This window comes from Acanthopagrus latus, chromosome 6, assembly GCF_904848185.1.
Source record: "Acanthopagrus latus isolate v.2019 chromosome 6, fAcaLat1.1, whole genome shotgun sequence".
NCBI lineage: Eukaryota > Metazoa > Chordata > Actinopteri > Spariformes > Sparidae > Acanthopagrus > Acanthopagrus latus.
This window is the reverse complement of record NC_051044.1, coordinates 32,868,981-32,886,738: the sequence shown is the minus strand read 5'-3', so window position 1 is coordinate 32,886,738 and position 17,758 is coordinate 32,868,981. Positions and strand designations below refer to the sequence as shown.

The 17,758-nt window shown below is 37.9% G+C and overlaps 1 protein-coding gene across 1 annotated transcript; it reads left to right on the top strand.

Annotated features, from left to right (window-relative positions):
• The first annotated feature begins 1,790 nt into the window (after positions 1-1,790).
• camk1ga (calcium/calmodulin-dependent protein kinase IGa) lies at positions 1,791-17,750 on the top strand. Its single transcript, XM_037102236.1, has 13 exons — positions 1,791-1,922; positions 5,127-5,238; positions 9,083-9,208; positions 10,300-10,374; positions 10,930-11,068; positions 11,655-11,778; positions 12,348-12,423; positions 12,816-12,928; positions 14,583-14,661; positions 14,957-15,044; positions 15,921-16,255; positions 16,664-16,760; positions 16,865-17,750. Exons 2-12 carry the CDS (start codon positions 5,153-5,155, stop codon positions 16,725-16,727), a joined length of 1,305 nt encoding a protein of 434 aa, XP_036958131.1. The 5' UTR covers positions 1,791-1,922; positions 5,127-5,152; the 3' UTR covers positions 16,728-16,760; positions 16,865-17,750.
• Positions 17,751-17,758: the final 8 nt, after the last annotated feature.

Genomic DNA, 17,758 nt, shown 5'->3' with positions numbered 1-17,758 from the left:
AAAAAAAAAACAACAGAGTGATGGACTTCATAATTTTTCATAGGTTTAAATGTACAAAAGTTTCTTTAGTATTGGGGCCACCATCAGGACTATTGGCTTGGGTTTACAGCTGAGGTAATCTGGCATGTGACTGGACCTTTATGCAAAATTTGGTTAGCTTTCACCCATGGTCCAGTCCAAGCCATTTGTTTTTATTTAATTTAGAGGCTTGCTGTGATGCCACCATCAGGACAATTGTCTTGTGTTTCATGTTGAGGACATTTTGATCTGTCGTCATCATCCCTGCTGGGTCTCGAACCCACAACCCCTGACACCAAGAACCAGCTCCTACGTGTTTTGCTTCAAAATAGAAAATCTGATGTTTAAAAATGCCACTCTTACATTGACTCCAGTTGTTCCCATGAGAGCAGAATTCAAAAATTCAGTTTTTGAGATAAAATTCTGATATTTGCCAAACTTCATCAACCATGACTCCAAAATATTCTGAATTTTTTTCAGGAAGATTGAAAACGTATTTAGCAAGAATTTGATAGTATATGTTTACAGTACTGACATTTTGATGCACTGTAGGCTTAATTTTTTAAATCAAAAATCCGAGAAACAAGTTTTGTGGAGGACGGTCTTAAGATGCTCTCTAGCAAGTTTGGTGACAATTGAGCGAAAATTGTGGGAGGATATAGGTTTTATAAGTTTTACAGGTTTTGAAAAAAAATTGAGTGATGGACCTCATAATTTGTATGAGTTTAAGTGGACTAAAGTTTCAGCAGTATTGGGGCTACAGTTTGGTGAAAATTTCAAAACTGTAGCATGTACTGTTGATTTTGTAGGTATTTTTAAAGTTTTTAAATTTAAACGCTAACACCCCCCCACCCCCCCCCCCCCCCACCCCCATCTAGCATTGCTGACAGCCATCAGATTGTGTACCTTCATCTTCAGCATGAGGTTACATTTAAAGAGCTACTGTCCATGAGGTAAGGTGATGTAATCATTATCGTAGACATGCTGACTGTATGTGTATGAGATAATCTCACATAACATTATCATTGTGCTGTTTCAGTGGCTGCTGCTGTTGTTGCTGCTGTTGCTGCTGCTGCTGCAGGGTATTAAGTATGAGGGTCCATGTGCAGTAGGCTCAAAATATGTTGACTACAGATCTGGATATGAGTAAACAACAGACCCAGTTACAGTTAGCAATTAGGAGAGAAATAACACAATGTATTTAATCACCTAGGCTGTACTAAAAGTAACCTGTACGCTCCTGTAGCTGGTGATGATAAAGTATAAGCACAACCAAAGAATAATGCTTTTTAACACAAAGATTTTTTTCTTTTTGCTTCAGTTAAGTTCATCACCATTCACTACTCACCTCTCAATTAAGACTCACATTCATCATGAACAGTAAAAACTTCTGGCATGTGGATACTCTTGATGATTGATATCTGCTGGCTAGATCTGTTGTAAAAATTTGTTAAAATTGATAACTACTAATGAACAGGCCTCAAAGTGGTTCAACTTGAAAGGAAAATAAAACCATTAAGTAACTGATCAAACAAAAATGCCTCTTGTGCTGCTTGTTTTTTTCTTTCCCAATATGAGCTGACATTTTATGTAATTCTCAGATTAAATGTCTCGTCTTTGAACTGTTTTGGACGAACAAAATAATAACTTCATCGACTCAACTAAGTAAGTAAAAGATGTTACTGGGTATTTGGACGGACAACATCTTTGTTAGAGACATGGCGTAGTTTCCTAGAGTCTTTGAATGCAGCATTTTGTCTGACTGCGTAGACTGACGACATGAATGGACATGGCCCCGCCCATTAGCCACACCCCCTGCGCATTCACGGGGGAAGCCACCTGAATCGGTCAGGTCAGGTCCATCCTCAGGTACCTCAAGTAAACATCAACACACCGCTCCTCAGGTAAGTCAATCTACAAATATTTATTACTCATTTAGCACCAGAGTAGGTATTGTACTGGCATGTTTAGGCTGTGTGGATAAAATCAATTTTATATGACTGAACTAACTTTTTTCAGAAATATGCATTAAGCTCACACAACAAGTTGTGTAAAAGGTGTTTAAAATGTAACCATTAACTTAGAGATGGTAAAGTAGTGAACAGGACACGAACTAGCTCTTGATTTCCGCTAATCATTTCTACCTCCATCCAGTAATCTGTGGAGGTGGACGAAACTAGTAGGTTTGTTCTTTAAAACTAACCACATCTGCTGCACTCAGATGAACAGCCTACCTTTAGACAGGCTTTACTCACTGCTACAGTGTGTTCTGGTATCTGGTTTGTGAAATAATTAAAGGACAAAAACGCTTAAAGCTAGACCTCTTAATTCAGTTGTATGTCTGCTTTAATTTGTTTTTCTTACAAAATTCAATTGAAATTTTTTGATTGAATTACAACTGTAAGAAGAATGTAGTGAATTATAAAATGGCTGAATTTTATCAAAGCTTTTAACATAATCAGAATGTAATCTCAAAAAATAGTATTCTAATGCAGTTGTATGTGAGGCTTTCATAGGTTTGTATTTGTGTTGTTGTTTGTGAGACCCTTACCTAAAACAGTGTTCTATCCTTATGTGATAGACACAGTTCTTTGAAATTTTAATATTAAATATGCCCATTATTTTCTGAGATATTGACTTTATGATGTACAACCCAGTATTGGTGCATTTCAGCCAGTATTTTCTGGAAGATCAGGGTTCATTGGCCTTTCAAAGGCAGAGGAGATAAAATGACCCAGTTTTAGTCGAGTCAGGGAATCAGCTGCTAATCTGTTCCTTCAGCAGACACAAGGAGGGAGGGCAGAGGGATGGCTGGAAAGATTAGCTAACCACTGCTATTTACCTCTCTAATCCTCTGCCTTTTTGAATCCTGTGTAACTGATAGGTACAAATGGGCTTTACCCACAAAGGACTGACCTCAGTCATGGACATGAAACTGTTTATGCAACCAGAATACAAGGTCTTAAAGGGTTGTGGAACTGGCATAGGTTAGGGAAAGGCTTTTATTCTCCTACTTACTTATAATTTCAGGTATCTTTACAATGTGGTCAGGGCTGTGCCCAGGATCTAATAAATGCCGAGGTCTTGAGTTCTTCCATCCCCCAGAAAGATTTGAGAAAAAAATATTAATAAAGCCTGAATTCTTTTTTAAATCTTTATGTGGACCTTAAAAAACATTTCAGTTTTATTTTCTGTACATTTTATCTCCAAACATCTCTGGCCAGCAAAAAACATGTATTTTACGAACAGAAACTTTCAATACCTAAGAAAACTTATATTCAGTGTCCTGACTCTGCATTTCCTCAGCCCATAAATACATGTTAGAGGGATTATTTATTTGACTAAAACTAGTTAAAGGTGTAATATGTAAGAACTGTTGAGTCATACTCCAAACAAATAGGGGGCAATATATCACGAGAGTACTGGCTAACTGTTGCCAAATGTTGCTGCCTTTCGCCTCTTAGCTCAGTTAACTGTGCAGGTAGCCGTTGTATTAGCTGACTGATGAAGAACCGGGGGGGTGCTGGGGTTGTTTACAATCTCTTGAGGTACAAACTGGCTAGGGGCTAGCTGGTTGGCATGCTAGCTTCAAGATACCCCTCTTAACCCGTAAACCCGACAACACAATGCATAGACGTCTTCAACATTACAGCAACATTTCATATTCTGTTGAAAATTTCAGTTAATTTTTAAAAAGAAAGAAATCCAGGAATTAGCCAGTAAAATGTTAATGTGGAATGCAAACTCACCTCAGTTTCCTAAAATACCCAGAGTCCCTTGAAGAAATACAGAGGACATAACCTCAGTGTCTTTGTAGCTGCTGCCCTGATTGGGGTCGGTAACTTACTGGTTACCACTAACAATTATTTTCCGTATCAGTTCTTTTTTTAAAAACAGTTTTGTGTCTTAGATAAACTGACACACAACCCAGCTTACCAGAGCTCAGCATAATATCTATTTACGTGTATATGTACAGTAGTTTTTCTCTGACCAACAACCAACAAACTCAGCTCAATATTCAGTGACAGTGATATTAACAGAGAAATGCAGCAAATCCTCACACTGAAGAAGCTTGAACAATCTGAATAAATTACTAAAATGATGAAAGATAAATAGATCATTAAGTGTAAATTGTTTCATTACATATTTCCAAGCAGTCGTTAGTGAAGGTAACAAGATGGTAGAAAAGTAGAGGTAGGCAGAAAGAACTCATGTGAGCATTTTCTGAGCTGGAAAATGTGGTTGTCACAATTTAAAGCATTAGTTCACCCCTAATTAAAAATTAAGTCATTATCTGCTAGAGGTGTGGAAAGGTCTTATCATGAGACGTGGACATGGACGATGCTGCATCAGTGTAGAGACAGAGGATACTGGAGGAGTATGCAGCTTATGCTGATGATTGTCCAGCCTCAGCTGAAAGTTACGTCGCAATGTTGCTCCCATGTGGACATTAGTCTGATATTACTTATGTAGAAGGGATGTGGGAGGGAGACAGAGATCATCTGAGAGTGACAAAAAAACTCAGTAAAACGGACATGGCAGAGCACATGTGGGATCTTCAGAGACTTGGATATCACCGGACGAGCTATGTGGAGCCCTTCTATGTTTTGTTTTGTTTCCTATTTGTTTCTTTACATTTTAAGTTTCCAGCTAATTCAGTTGTTTAGCAGAATGCTGCAACTCTGTTTCACTGTGAAGCTCCAGCAATGTTTTGAGGACTACAAAACTTTTCCTGACTTTACATCAGCATGGTTTTAATCTACCACAGGATTCCATTTTGCATCTTTATGCAAAGTTACAGTGCATCAGATGTTTCTTACTCCACATATGATTTAATCAGTTTTTAATAATTTTGATACTTCCAAATACAATTCAAAGAATGAGTTCCACTTCAGTGGTATTTTGATATGTAAGGGACAGAAATATGTTAAAGTGGGCACACAGTAATCTGAGCAAGTGTTTTGTTTAAAAGAGAAACACATTTATGTGATATTGATTAACTTAAAATCATTGCAAGGAAATTGCTGCTGGTGGTTTCTGAAGAATATGATTGGAATATGATGTTTTAACCTCGTAAGAAATGTTGATTTATGTTATCTATGTTTCAGGAGTCTACGGCAACGTCAGAGCCGAGATGGGGCGAAAGGAGATCATCTGCAGCTGGAAGAAAAGCACCAGTAACATCAAGGAAGTGTTTGACTTCAAGGGGAAAATGGGATCGTAAGTACTGATGTTGAGATTAAAAACAGATGAGGTATAAATAGTAGTTGTCACAGAAGATGATTATAGCCTGTGTAAAAAAAAAAGTTCAGACTTTTTTTTTCACAAGACAAAGACTTCAATCACAGAGATTAAAGTTAGAACTCAAAATACTTTTTTGTATTGACAAGTCCTGCATGTAAGTGCCAAGATTCACTGACAGGTAAAGCCAGTCTTGGGCTGTTGAACAAATGAGCTTTTTGTCATTTGGACAGGTGTGTTTTGATTTGTGTTCATGGGCAAGTTTTGTGATATTCACAAGCATGGTGGTAAGGCCATTGTGACTAACAACCGATTGTTTTCCAAGTCTGTGATAAGCACAAATGTTCATGTTGACTGTCAACGTGTGGTGAGGTTAGTCATCAGTCTACTTTATAGACCACATTACACCAAATAGTTATATGACAGCTTATCAACTATAGCTGATTTCATTGTCAAGCGATGAAGCCATTTAATGCAATCGTATTTGAATAAGTGCGAAGTCTGGGTGTCCCTGCTCAGGCAGCTGCCTCCGCGACCTGGCCCCGGATAAGCGGACGAAAATGGATGGATGGATGGATGGATGGATGGATGGCATTTGAATAAGTGAACAACAAATACACTCCGAAACACAAAGTCAACACAACTGAAGATGGCAGGTGCAGCTGAATTTACAAAAACATCGGTTCTCGTTTGTGCAGCTTTTCTAGTTTTGGTTCTCCTCTTGAATGTGGAGATTTTCCCCAGAGAACATTCTGGAGTCCAGATTTGTTTAATGGGACAGCACTATGAAATAGAATGAAGGGGGACTGCTGTCTTTCTCCTAGCTTCCAGGCTCAAATTGGCCCACAGGCTGAGGATAATCCCTCTCATCACCTGCCTGAGAGCTTGTTTTATCAATGGAGCCTCTTACACAATCTGGGTAATCTGCTCTCAGCTGAACCTGCTAGTTGAGAACTTTTGTTAACCTGTTTGAAGACAGGATGCCCAAACACTTAATAATATAGTGGACATAGTGACAACTTGGTAGTAAAAGAAAGTTGATCAATTATGATATTAATATTGACACTGTGTGTAAAGTGCCTGCAAAATTTCAGAGCTTATTTAGATCTTAAATGACAGTTTAATGTCAGTCAGCTGTGCCCATATGATGGAGTTTCAGTACTAATACTAAGACATACATTGTTGCTACCTTAGTTTGCTGAGTCTAAATCTATGGGAAGCTGTTATTATTTCTATTAAGTGGTTAGTGTAAAGTCAATTTAGCAATCATGAGAAACATCACTTGACCAGTGAACAGTTGTGCAATGTCTTTGACAGCTTGTCCCATACTATGGAATGAAAGTGTCTACTATACTGCATCACTTTTGACCATCCCTTTTGTGATCTTTTTCTCACCTTTCCCAACGCTAATTAAGTAAAATACTAATTGGATGGATAGGTCAATAAGCCAAACCTGGCAAATATCTTTGTCGATATGGCTTGACACAAGCAGTTTGGAATCAAATTTAACATAGTTTTACACCATACATTTGATGAAACTTTGTTTTAAGTAACACAACACATAGTCAAAGAACATGAACAAGTAAACCAGACTGAGCAAACTATACGTTATTTATAGTAAATGAATCCACATAGATATTAGCTTCATCTGCATTATTTCCAGAAATGGAGGAAGAGCAGGTTGGACAACAGAATGACCTACAGGTGTTGCTTCCTAAGACTTGTCATGCAGTGTCAAAGCTGCTTAAAACACTCCGTCCTCGACTGGCTGTGAATGAGTACGTCTTGTGTGTGTGTGTGTGTGTGTGTGTGTGTGTGTGTGTGTCTGAGGTTCCTTAGCAGTGACGTCAGAACGGCAGTGCCGGAACATCCTAGCACCACTTCATTATAGGATTAAAAGTCTGACTGACTATATTGGTGTATGGGTGGACTGAATGTACTGTATATGAAAGGCGATTGTATAAGCAGATGCAGGTGTGTGCAAAGGTGTGTGTCAGGTGATTGATTGCCAAGTGTGTGTTTTTTCTTCTTCCAAGTAGAAAATACATTTAGAATGCAGAACAATCAAAGTCTCAGCTGAAGATGAATTAAAGACCTATTAAATACGGTATAAAGGGCTGTAGTGTTGTTGTGAAAGTTGATGAAACTATTTAAGAGCAGATATGCTCCATTCTGAGAATTTTGGATCAAAAAGAGGTTATTTCCTGCTCTTGTCAACTGAGAAATTGGATCGAAAACGAGATGTAACTTTCAATAAATAACAGTTTAGAAGTGTAACCTTAATTCAGAACACAGTGCATGGCAAGATATAACAGCTTTTGCAGGTCCTTAGTCTGAGGCGTTTTAGAGGTCAGAGCCTTAATTGGTACAGATGCTTGATTCACTGGCCAAAATGAAGGATTACATCCTGGCTGCCATCTAAGCGTGAGCCTAAAGAAAAAGGTGTCATGCTAATAACCTGCCATATGTCTGGGTTACATGTATTGTTAGACATGTCAAGGCTGCCTGGTCTAGACTGATGTGACTGAGCTATGAGTGGTCTGTTTCAGAAGGTTATATATGTCGTTAATCAGAGGTTGGTAGGTATTAACATCAGATATATATTCTACCTGGCTGACAACATATTCAAAGCACAGTCAGTTTACTGGCCCACTTAATTAACTAATTAAAGCAAAGTTACATGTATGTAGCAGAGTTTCATATAACTGAGATTGTATCATTTACCACATGCTAAAAGGGTCTGGGTGTCATCAGATAATTTTAACTAAGCAAATTCAACTTGCATGTCCGTCCATTGCGCAAAAAATGGAAGTTACGTGCTGCTTCCTGTATACATTGCTCTTGGTCTTGTCCTGTAATTAAAACTTTCTGGGATGGCATTTCAGCAGAGATTAACTTAATTTTCCATGAGAATATGAATGTTCATCCATCATCTTCTCAATGTGAACAAGAGGACACTAAATTTAAATTTGACTGAGTTCAAGTTTTGTTTTGTTATATTTATTTATATCATATATATATTTATATGGATTGAGTCTGAGCCCCCTACAATTACTATGTGGTACAATGAAATGTAGATGCTTTCCCCTTTAGTCAATTATGAAATCCCTTCCTAAAGGTGATTGGAAATATCTTGATTGACTGTCGATCACAATTATTAATTTTTTGTTGCAAGATTGTCAGGTATGAAAAGCGCAACTACTTAAATATTCTCCATTTTTTAAAAATATATGTAGTTTTTTGTGTTTTAGTATTGGGGTAGTCTTTTGTCTTGCATGGGACTTGCTTTTATTTTCAGTCATATAGCAATGACTGGGCTTGTTATCAGCTTCTGTTTATTTGTAATTGTTTTTTGTGTTTTCCTTCCCGTATGTATGTATGTATGTGTGTATGTATGTATGTTTGTAATTTTGTTTTGTCATGTATGTATGTTGTGGGTGGGTTCATAGTGAAATAATGAAATATAAATAAGAATCACTTGACTAATTGTTGCAACTCTACTGAATGGTTTGGGGCTTCAGCATTTTGTGTTTCGTACGAGTAAATTTGAACTGTGCAGTTATTTCACAGTCATCAAAGTACAAGGGGCACAAATTCACACCATATAGTAAAAGCAAGCAGAGAAAATCCACACATACCCAACTGCAATTGGCAGTAAAGGAGGAGGCATAACATTAAGATGGATTGTCACAGCCACAAGCATGTCTCTGTCTTGAAGTAAAGGAATATTAAACAAAAACTAATGCTTTTAACCTCAATGGTAATGAAAAATACAAAGGACCCCCTAAATTTTTGTCTGTCTGTGTCTTTATTGTTTTTGTAGGGGGTCTTTTTCAGAGGTTTTTATGGTGAGAGAGAAGAACACAGGACAACTGTATGCCCTGAAATGTCTGAAGAAAAAACACCTTGCTCATACCAACCTGGAAAATGAAATCAACGTACTAAGAAGGTAACACATGCTCTCTCTCTCTCTCTCTCTCTCTCTCTCTCTCTCTCTCTCTCTCTCTCTCTCTCTCTCACACACACACACACACACGCGCACACACACACACACACACACACACACACACACACACAGGGTTATATGTGGTACTTATCCCTAGTCTTAAGTGTATGTTAACGTTTTCAGTGCTTTTAGTGCTTTTCTTTGGCGCTATGTCCCAACAATACGTCCATGTAGCAAAAAGGAGAAAAGGCTGTTTAATGGCAACTCTAGGCACCAAAATGTTAAAAACATAGCATACACTTGATATATATTTTTCGGTGGGACTTATTTAAGGTGGCTAAAACAGGTCTTGCGGTTTGGTTTCAGCAGTAGAATGTCCTGCTGCCTGCCAGCCCTGCTTCTCCAAACCAGCATAGAACTGACAGTCATCTGCTCTAGGCTACACATTGACGAGGGATACGTACCTCATACTGCCATCAAAAGATCTACTGTCACTTTAAGCCCAAACCTGCAATAGCACATGCTTTTTGACAGTTAGCTGTATCAGTTAGCTGGAATTTTACCATGGATCATATATGAAGTAATTTTCAAACACAAGAGTTACCCATACAGGATGAGAAAACACAACAAAATAAAAGTCTTTACATTAGATAAGAACCAGTTTGAGAAGCTCTGAGTAGAAAAAGACGTTTGTCATTTGACATCTAACCTTAAACTGAAGTTTATGGTGCTAAGATGTCAGTCAACCCAATGACTTCCTAGTAAATGGTGTTTGATACTCATGTTTTTTGTTCATGTGAATGGTCAGCATTACTTTTATCATATAATTATTAACAACAACAATTTACAACAGTTTGAGAATGTTTTGCACTACAGTAGACAGCAAACTTGATCACCTACATGGGTTAAGCAGTTACTGCACAGTTAAGAGTAACAAGGTTATGAAAAAGTCCCCAGGCTCACTCATAAAAACAGGCATTTTGACTTGAGGAATTAGGGAAAACATAGTAAACTTTATAAAATGCTGTCAATAACAAATTCTTAATTATTTTGGTTTTCCAAGTGATGCCTCACCCTCTCTCATACTATTTCAGGATAAAGCACGAGAACGTAGTGGGACTGGAGGACTTCTACGAGAGTCGAACGCACTATTACCTGGTCATGCAACTGTAAGTGGATTCATTTTTATCGTCTCATTTTCCACAAGTAATTACTTGGGTAGAACAATATCGACAATCCATCATACTGACAATGGTTCTTATACCTTATTCCACACTGTCTGACAGTCTGACAGACATTAGAATATTCCAACTCTTCATTGAAGCCGCATGAAGTTCCATGACTTTCATGTCTGAACCATTCCATCAAAAGAGTTATTCTAATTTGTTTTGCATCATTTCAAGAAGCACATTAAATTAAGCCTGACATACTCTGCATAGTTGGGAAATGTGGGATCTCTGCTAAAAAACCAAAAGCAAACTTTTTTGGCATACTGACATACCCTCCTAATGTTAGCCATGCTATGACTGTTGCTGATGTGTTCATATGTAGCACTATAGGCCATCCTACACATCATTGGCCCAGTTTAATAGGTAACAGAATTTTATACAATACATGTTTAATGGGGTAAGCTAAGAGGTTCTTGTCCTGAAAAACACTGAAGACACTTGCCCTCGAAAAATGGAAACACTGATGATTTTCTTTGTGTATTTGTGTGTGTGTAGGGTATCAGGTGGGGAGCTGTTTGATCGCATTTTAGACAAGGGAGTGTACACTGAAAGGGATGCCAGCATGGTGATCAAACAGGTGCTGCAGGCTGTCAGCTACCTGCATGAAAACAGCATTGTACACAGGGACCTCAAGGTGAGACACTCAGTCACACACACACACACACACACACACACACACACACACACACACACACACACACACACACACACACACACACACACACACACACACACACACACACACACACACACATACACTCATAAGGTCAATAGTTACTGTTTTTATCCTCTGTGTTTGGGAAAGGTGCCGATGGGGGTTGGCTGGCTGGTGGTCTAAGACTTTCTGACACCACTGTACTGTACATATTTTTTATTAATTATGGCATTTTAATAAGTTTTTGATTAATGACAGTGTATTGTCCCTGTATTTTATTAATGATGATTTTATTTATGTGTTCTCATGATTGGGATAGGGTGGGAGGTATTGTTTTTATTGCTTTCATTGTGTGAACCACTTTGTTTTACTTTGCTTAATGAAAAGTGCTATACAAAAAACATTTGATTGATTGATATATTTTGTGATTCTTTGCTAAAAATAGTCCTATTACTCTCTCTCTCTCTCTCTCTCTCTCTCTCTCTCTCTGTCTGTCTGTCTGTCTGTCTGTCTGTCTCTCTCTTTCTCTCTCTGTGTCTCTGTGTCTTTCTGTGTCTTGGAGTAGCCTGAGAACCTGCTATACTACAACACAGATGAGAATTCTAAGATCATGGTCAGTGACTTTGGTCTGTCTAAGACTTTGGAGCATGGTGTGATGTCCACAGCCTGTGGTACACCAGGATATGTTGGTAAGTAGTTGGGGAGGAGCATACACAATTTTCTTTTTATACAGTCCCCTTCAATACTATTGGAACATCAAGGCCAATTCCTTTATTTTTGTTGTACACTGAAAACATTTGGGTGTTCCATCAAAAGATGGATATGAGACTGGAGATCAGTATGTTAGCTTCCATTTCCAGGTATTAACATCTAGATCTTTTACAAAACTTAGAACATAGCACTTTTTGTTTGACCCCCCCCAATTTTTTCAAATGATAAATAGCATTGAATATCTACTCTCAGTTTAAGCTTTGGGTTTCTCCTGTGCAGACTGCATTTATAGTTAAAAAGACAACCACCATGAAGACTAGAGACCTGTCTATGCGAGAAGAGCAAGCAATTTTGTAGATACAAACCGGTCATTAGCAATAAGAATAGTAAGGCTAGATAGGCATTTTGCAAAAAGTACAGAGATGAGGCTCATAAGTTCTGGGACAAATTTTTATGAACTGATGAAACAAAGATGAACCTTTACCAAAGTGATGGATGGTGATCTTCTTGCTCTTCACGATAGCCTCTGTTGTGTGTCATTCTACAGCCCCTGAGGTTTTGGCCCAGAAACCCTACAGCAAAGCAGTGGACTGCTGGTCCATCGGAGTTATCACGTACATTCTGTGAGTTCTGTTCTCTCACAATAACATAACACATTATGTTACTGTTCATAAATAGTCATTGCAGACTGGAGAACTAATACATCTATTAGTTCTAAAGATATTGTCCCCACTCATTTGTGAAAATTATGAGTTTAATTTATTTAACTTTATTTAAATCCACATTTTTCATTTATTTGTGTTAGTGGAATTGTATTATATATTACAATACCCATGAGCCTCAGTGTTTGATTGTTTGCAGAGGAACTCCCACCAGATTTGTGAAACCAGAGTGTTTATATAATTAGAACACTTATATTCTGTAACTGGGAACAAAACGTGCGGACATGTAAAGGATTTAGAGGCAGTGATTATAAAGGGATCAGCTGAGTTCTATAGTTGTCTCTCTGTTGCAGACTCTGTGGCTACCCTCCATTCTTTGAAGACAATGAAACTCGTCTGTTTTCAAAGATCATGCGAGCTGAGTACGCTTTTCACTCACCCTTCTGGGACAACATCTCTGAGCCAGGTATGAAAACAGCAAAAAAACATTTGACATCTTTAGTATTTTAAAATGTGTAGCAATTGAGGCTGACTGCTTTTTGGAGTTTGATTCTTTTTTAACACATTGAAATTCACGCTAATCCAAATGACTTGACTTGAATATAATGTATATTTCAATAATCACAAATACACTCAATATTCAAGTGACTTAAGACTTGACTTGAATTGAGATTTGAAAGCTTGATGAGCCGAAATTTCTAAAGTAATTGGCATGCTCCCACCTAAAATTCTGAACACCTGTAATCATCTTTGTGACTCCTATGGTGTTAGTGCTTGAGTTACCTAATAGGACTTGGTTTGTGACCTGCATCGAGAGACTTAAGTTCAGCCGGGGTTGTTTCATGGCGGTGACAAAAATAGTGTCACTACTATGTTTAACCTCAGTGTTAGTAAGTATACGTCAGGATTTGTTAATATATCCCTCGAGTTTAATCTAATTTAGACAAGCAAACCCTCTGAAATTAACTGTAACTATACAACTATGGTGGTTTGACCTGTTTGGATTAGGTCTGCTCAATCACCATGGATACTAAATATACAAGTAGCCTGTCCGGGGGATTAAATTAACTGCTCTCAACAGACGTCAGATGTTCTCCTGACCCACAGAAAAAAACAAAACAAAAAAACATGCGGATAAATTCTTTCTATAAAGGACAGGCAGAACAAAAAATGAGTAAGAATCTTCTGTATGGAAATACAAAAAAGAAAGGAAAAATGCTTATATATATGAAAAAAGAAAGAAATTGGGTTGAGTCTGAAAAGTAAACAGACTGATGAAAAGAAATGCAAATAATGCAAATAAATATTTGAAAAAACATCACATTGCAGGACCTAGAAAGTGGCCACAGCCAGAAACACACAGCGCAGAGATCCTGGAACTAGTACACATTCATTTTCAAGTAAAGGTTCATGCCATGGTGTGAAGAACAGACAGGTTGTTTTTTTCTTCTCTTGATATTATTGTCATTGAGAATTGCTGTATATGATGACTTGGATTTTGAAAGATCTTTGGACTAAAGAAAAAGTTATTTGAATACAACATCCACATAAAAGTCAGAGATAAGATGCAGCTTATGTTTCCTTTATGCCAGTTGTTCTCTGATGCACACGGGCTTCAACTTTTAGTGCTACTTTTCTGTGTTTTATTACTTGTTTAGGGAACCTTTTTGCTTGTATTTACCTCCGCCATGAAGGTTATGTTTTTGCCATAACATTGCTACATTACAACATCGCTACATGTTATTACATGCTACTACATGAGACTACATCGCATTAACTATCAAAACATTACTACCGTGTCACTGTATTTGGTTTGTCAGCAGTATGTTACACAACAACTACCAAATGGATTTCCACGAAACCTGGATTGTGGATGGGTATCTCTTCAGAAAAGATCCCATTAAGTTTTGATTCAGATACATGATAAGGAGACAGAGCCAGGTGTTCACAGGTGCTCTGGATCGGTAACTGTGGCAGTGCCTCAAATTTGTCCAATAGTAACGTATGTAATGTCACTGTCAATGTTCAAATGTTTTTTTTTTTTTTTATTATTTCATGCAGCAGTTGAGAGTACTGAATTCTAATCAATACTAACAGCTGTCCATGCCTTGTCTCAACAGCCAAAGACTTTATCAGGAACATGATGGAGAAAAACCCCAAGAAACGCTTCCTCACTGAGCAGGCACTCAGACATCCCTGGTTAGTTTTTCTATTTGTCTCATGCACGCACGCATGCACCCATGCACCCATGCATGCACGCACCCACACACCCATGCACCCATGCACGCACGCACGCACCCACGCACCCACGCACCCACCCACGCACCCACGCATGCACCCACGCACCCACGCACGCTTGCACCCACGCATGCACCCACGCACGCTTGCACCCATGCACGCTTGCACCCACGCATGCACCCACGGACGCACCCACACACCCACGCATGCACTTTTGTCTTTTGTTTTCCACATTAACTGTTTAACTCAATTGCAGGATTGCTGGAAATGCAGCTAACAGCATCGACATTTCTCAGTCCGTCTGTGAACAGATGGAGAGAAACTTTGCCAAATCTAAATGGAAGGTAAGTGACAAGCCAACATACTGTAAAATGTTGGATCTAAGCTGATGGTGTATTCTCTTTGCCATTTTATGCGGTTTAATACATTGACAGTTAAAACTAATCCAAATGACTGTGACTTAGTTTAAAATCTGAGCCAGACTTAAATCATCTATAATGGATATCTAAAAAAAATGAAGAAACAAATCTAAATCACACTTTTTTCTTCATATTTGATTTGAAAGTAGACTTTACTGCTATGACAGCTGACTTATAATGACAGCAAAATATGAACATTTGGAACTAAGTATGTTAGTAATGTTAACAGTTGCAAAGTAGATTATGTTGCAGGAGTGTTGGAGAAGTTCATATGGGCATTTTAATGTTTCTCACACTATGACAACATGTTACTATAATTGCTGCTATCATAAATGTAAGCTGACTCCAGCTGCTGTTCTTTTTAACTGGAAAAATACCAATGTTTTCTAGCCATCTTCAAAGCCTACATGGGAAAGTATTTTAGACCAATGACCTAATGTGACAGCTTTGAAGCTCAAGCTTCAACTACAATATCAAATGTAAACACTTGAAGCATCCATATCAAGTATCCTCAAATGCCGTAAACTCTGTATTGACACTGTTAAGGGTTGTCAAGAATGTTACTACATTTGACATGTTTACATTCAATCACATCATTATAATTTCCAAACTATACCAATTTACTCAAGGTCACATAAATTATTCATGACACAGTCACAGGAGCATTAGAAAGAGTCATAAGAGCTTATTATGTAAAGCTGATTGTGACATATTATTGTCCTTATTAACTCAAGAGAGATGTATTATGTCACTCGCAGGCAGCACCAGTACAATTTGTTTCTTTGTGTGCATTTCCAACAGCAAGCCTTCAATGCAGCCTCAGTAGTCCACCACATGAAGAAACTGCAGTTGTCCCACAGTGAGTCCTCCCCTCTACCCCTCTCCATGCCCCACATCCTTGTAGATTCCTCCACCCAGAATGACATTGAGATGCTGGGACGCTGCAATGGTGAGGCTGACGCCCTTGACCCAAATGGGAATCTCATTCATGCCGCCAGTCTTCTATCCTGCCGTAATTCTGACTCAGGCGGAGGAGTCTGTCACAGTGAGCCAGGCAACACCCTCACTGATGATGAGACAAGAGAAGTCACTAACTTCCAGTCAGAGACAGCTGCTCCTTTCAGGCCATCCAAGAGGTAAGAACTGTGCACATCAAATTTACTAGAAAAACAAGAAAAAGTTGACGCAGTATTGCAGTGTTTTAGGTGTGGATAGATGAGGTGTGTGTGTGTGTGTGTGTGTATAAAAATATGAAATATATATATTTTTTCAAAGTATACTCTAGAAATATCTCTGCTATTGAAATAAGAAAGAATTAATTGACTTAATTCTTGCACATTCAAAAAACATAGTAATTTCTTAGCAAAACATTCTTTAAAACGTCTACATATTTGGACATGAGGATGCCTATATTGTGTATATATAAATAATACACAATAAATGCTATAATATAAATAATCAGTAACAATTTTCAAACATTACTAATAAATATTTCAGTAAGAAAGATTTAATGTAATGAACCTCCATTGTGTGATGTGTTGCAGTCTGAATGCTGTGGCTCAGAGGAATGACCAGTCGTTCCAGTCCGGAGTGTGTTCTGTCATGTGAATGGCTGACTATCCTGAGATACATCTCGTGCAGGTAAAGAGTAATCTCTCAATCAGAATTCAGATGTTGACTGTACATAATACCGACTGAACAAAGCCCGTAACTAACACGTTTTCAAAAATCTCTCTCTTTTTTAGTTTGTCTCTTGGGTTGAGGAAATTCTGGCATCCACCTTGGTATGAAGGTGTTGATACATCTGCTGTTCAGCTTTATCATGTCTGTTGTGCTTCTCTGCTGCATATAACATGTTCCATCCACAGAAACTTACAGTATCTTACACTTGGAATGACTGTATACAGGCAGTGAACACCAGATTAAAACGGACACAAGCAGGAATTCATACATTTAGAATTCATGCAAAACGCTGTTACGCTGATGACATTTACTTTCTCAAAACTATTATTATCTTTTGTATGTTACTCAATACCATCCATTAAAATTTATTTATTTTCAATAGATTTAAGTGATATATGCAATGTGAAAGCAAATTTATGATCCCTTTTTTTGAAACTGACTTGGCTATATTTTTCATTCTAATGGCTTATAAGTTTTAATGAAGCTGATTAGCTTTTTCAAAAACTTAAGGGTCACATCATTTGTATGCCCTACATATCTTAATAATGTTAATTACTTCATATTCACAATTGTACACTATAACACAATCTGGGTATGTACCTTTAAACTGTAGTGTTTGGACATTGCAGGCAGGTCTTTGGATCTGTATTATGATGTTTCCATACAGATGTATTCCATCATATATCCTACTTCCACTCTATGTAAAATGTATGAGATTAAACTTTATTTTGAAGTGGAGTCACTGACAGATAACAATCAGGTGTTTGCTGTGTTTTCTGTGACATATACACATGCTGCTCTCTTGTTGAACAACTGAACTCATTAAGTGCCACAAGCTGATGTAAAGATGCTGAACATTAAGTAATGTCATGGATTATTCTGAAATCACAAATGTAGTGACACATCATGTTTTTGTATTATTTTCTCAATAAACATGCAGTAACAAGTCGCCTTGA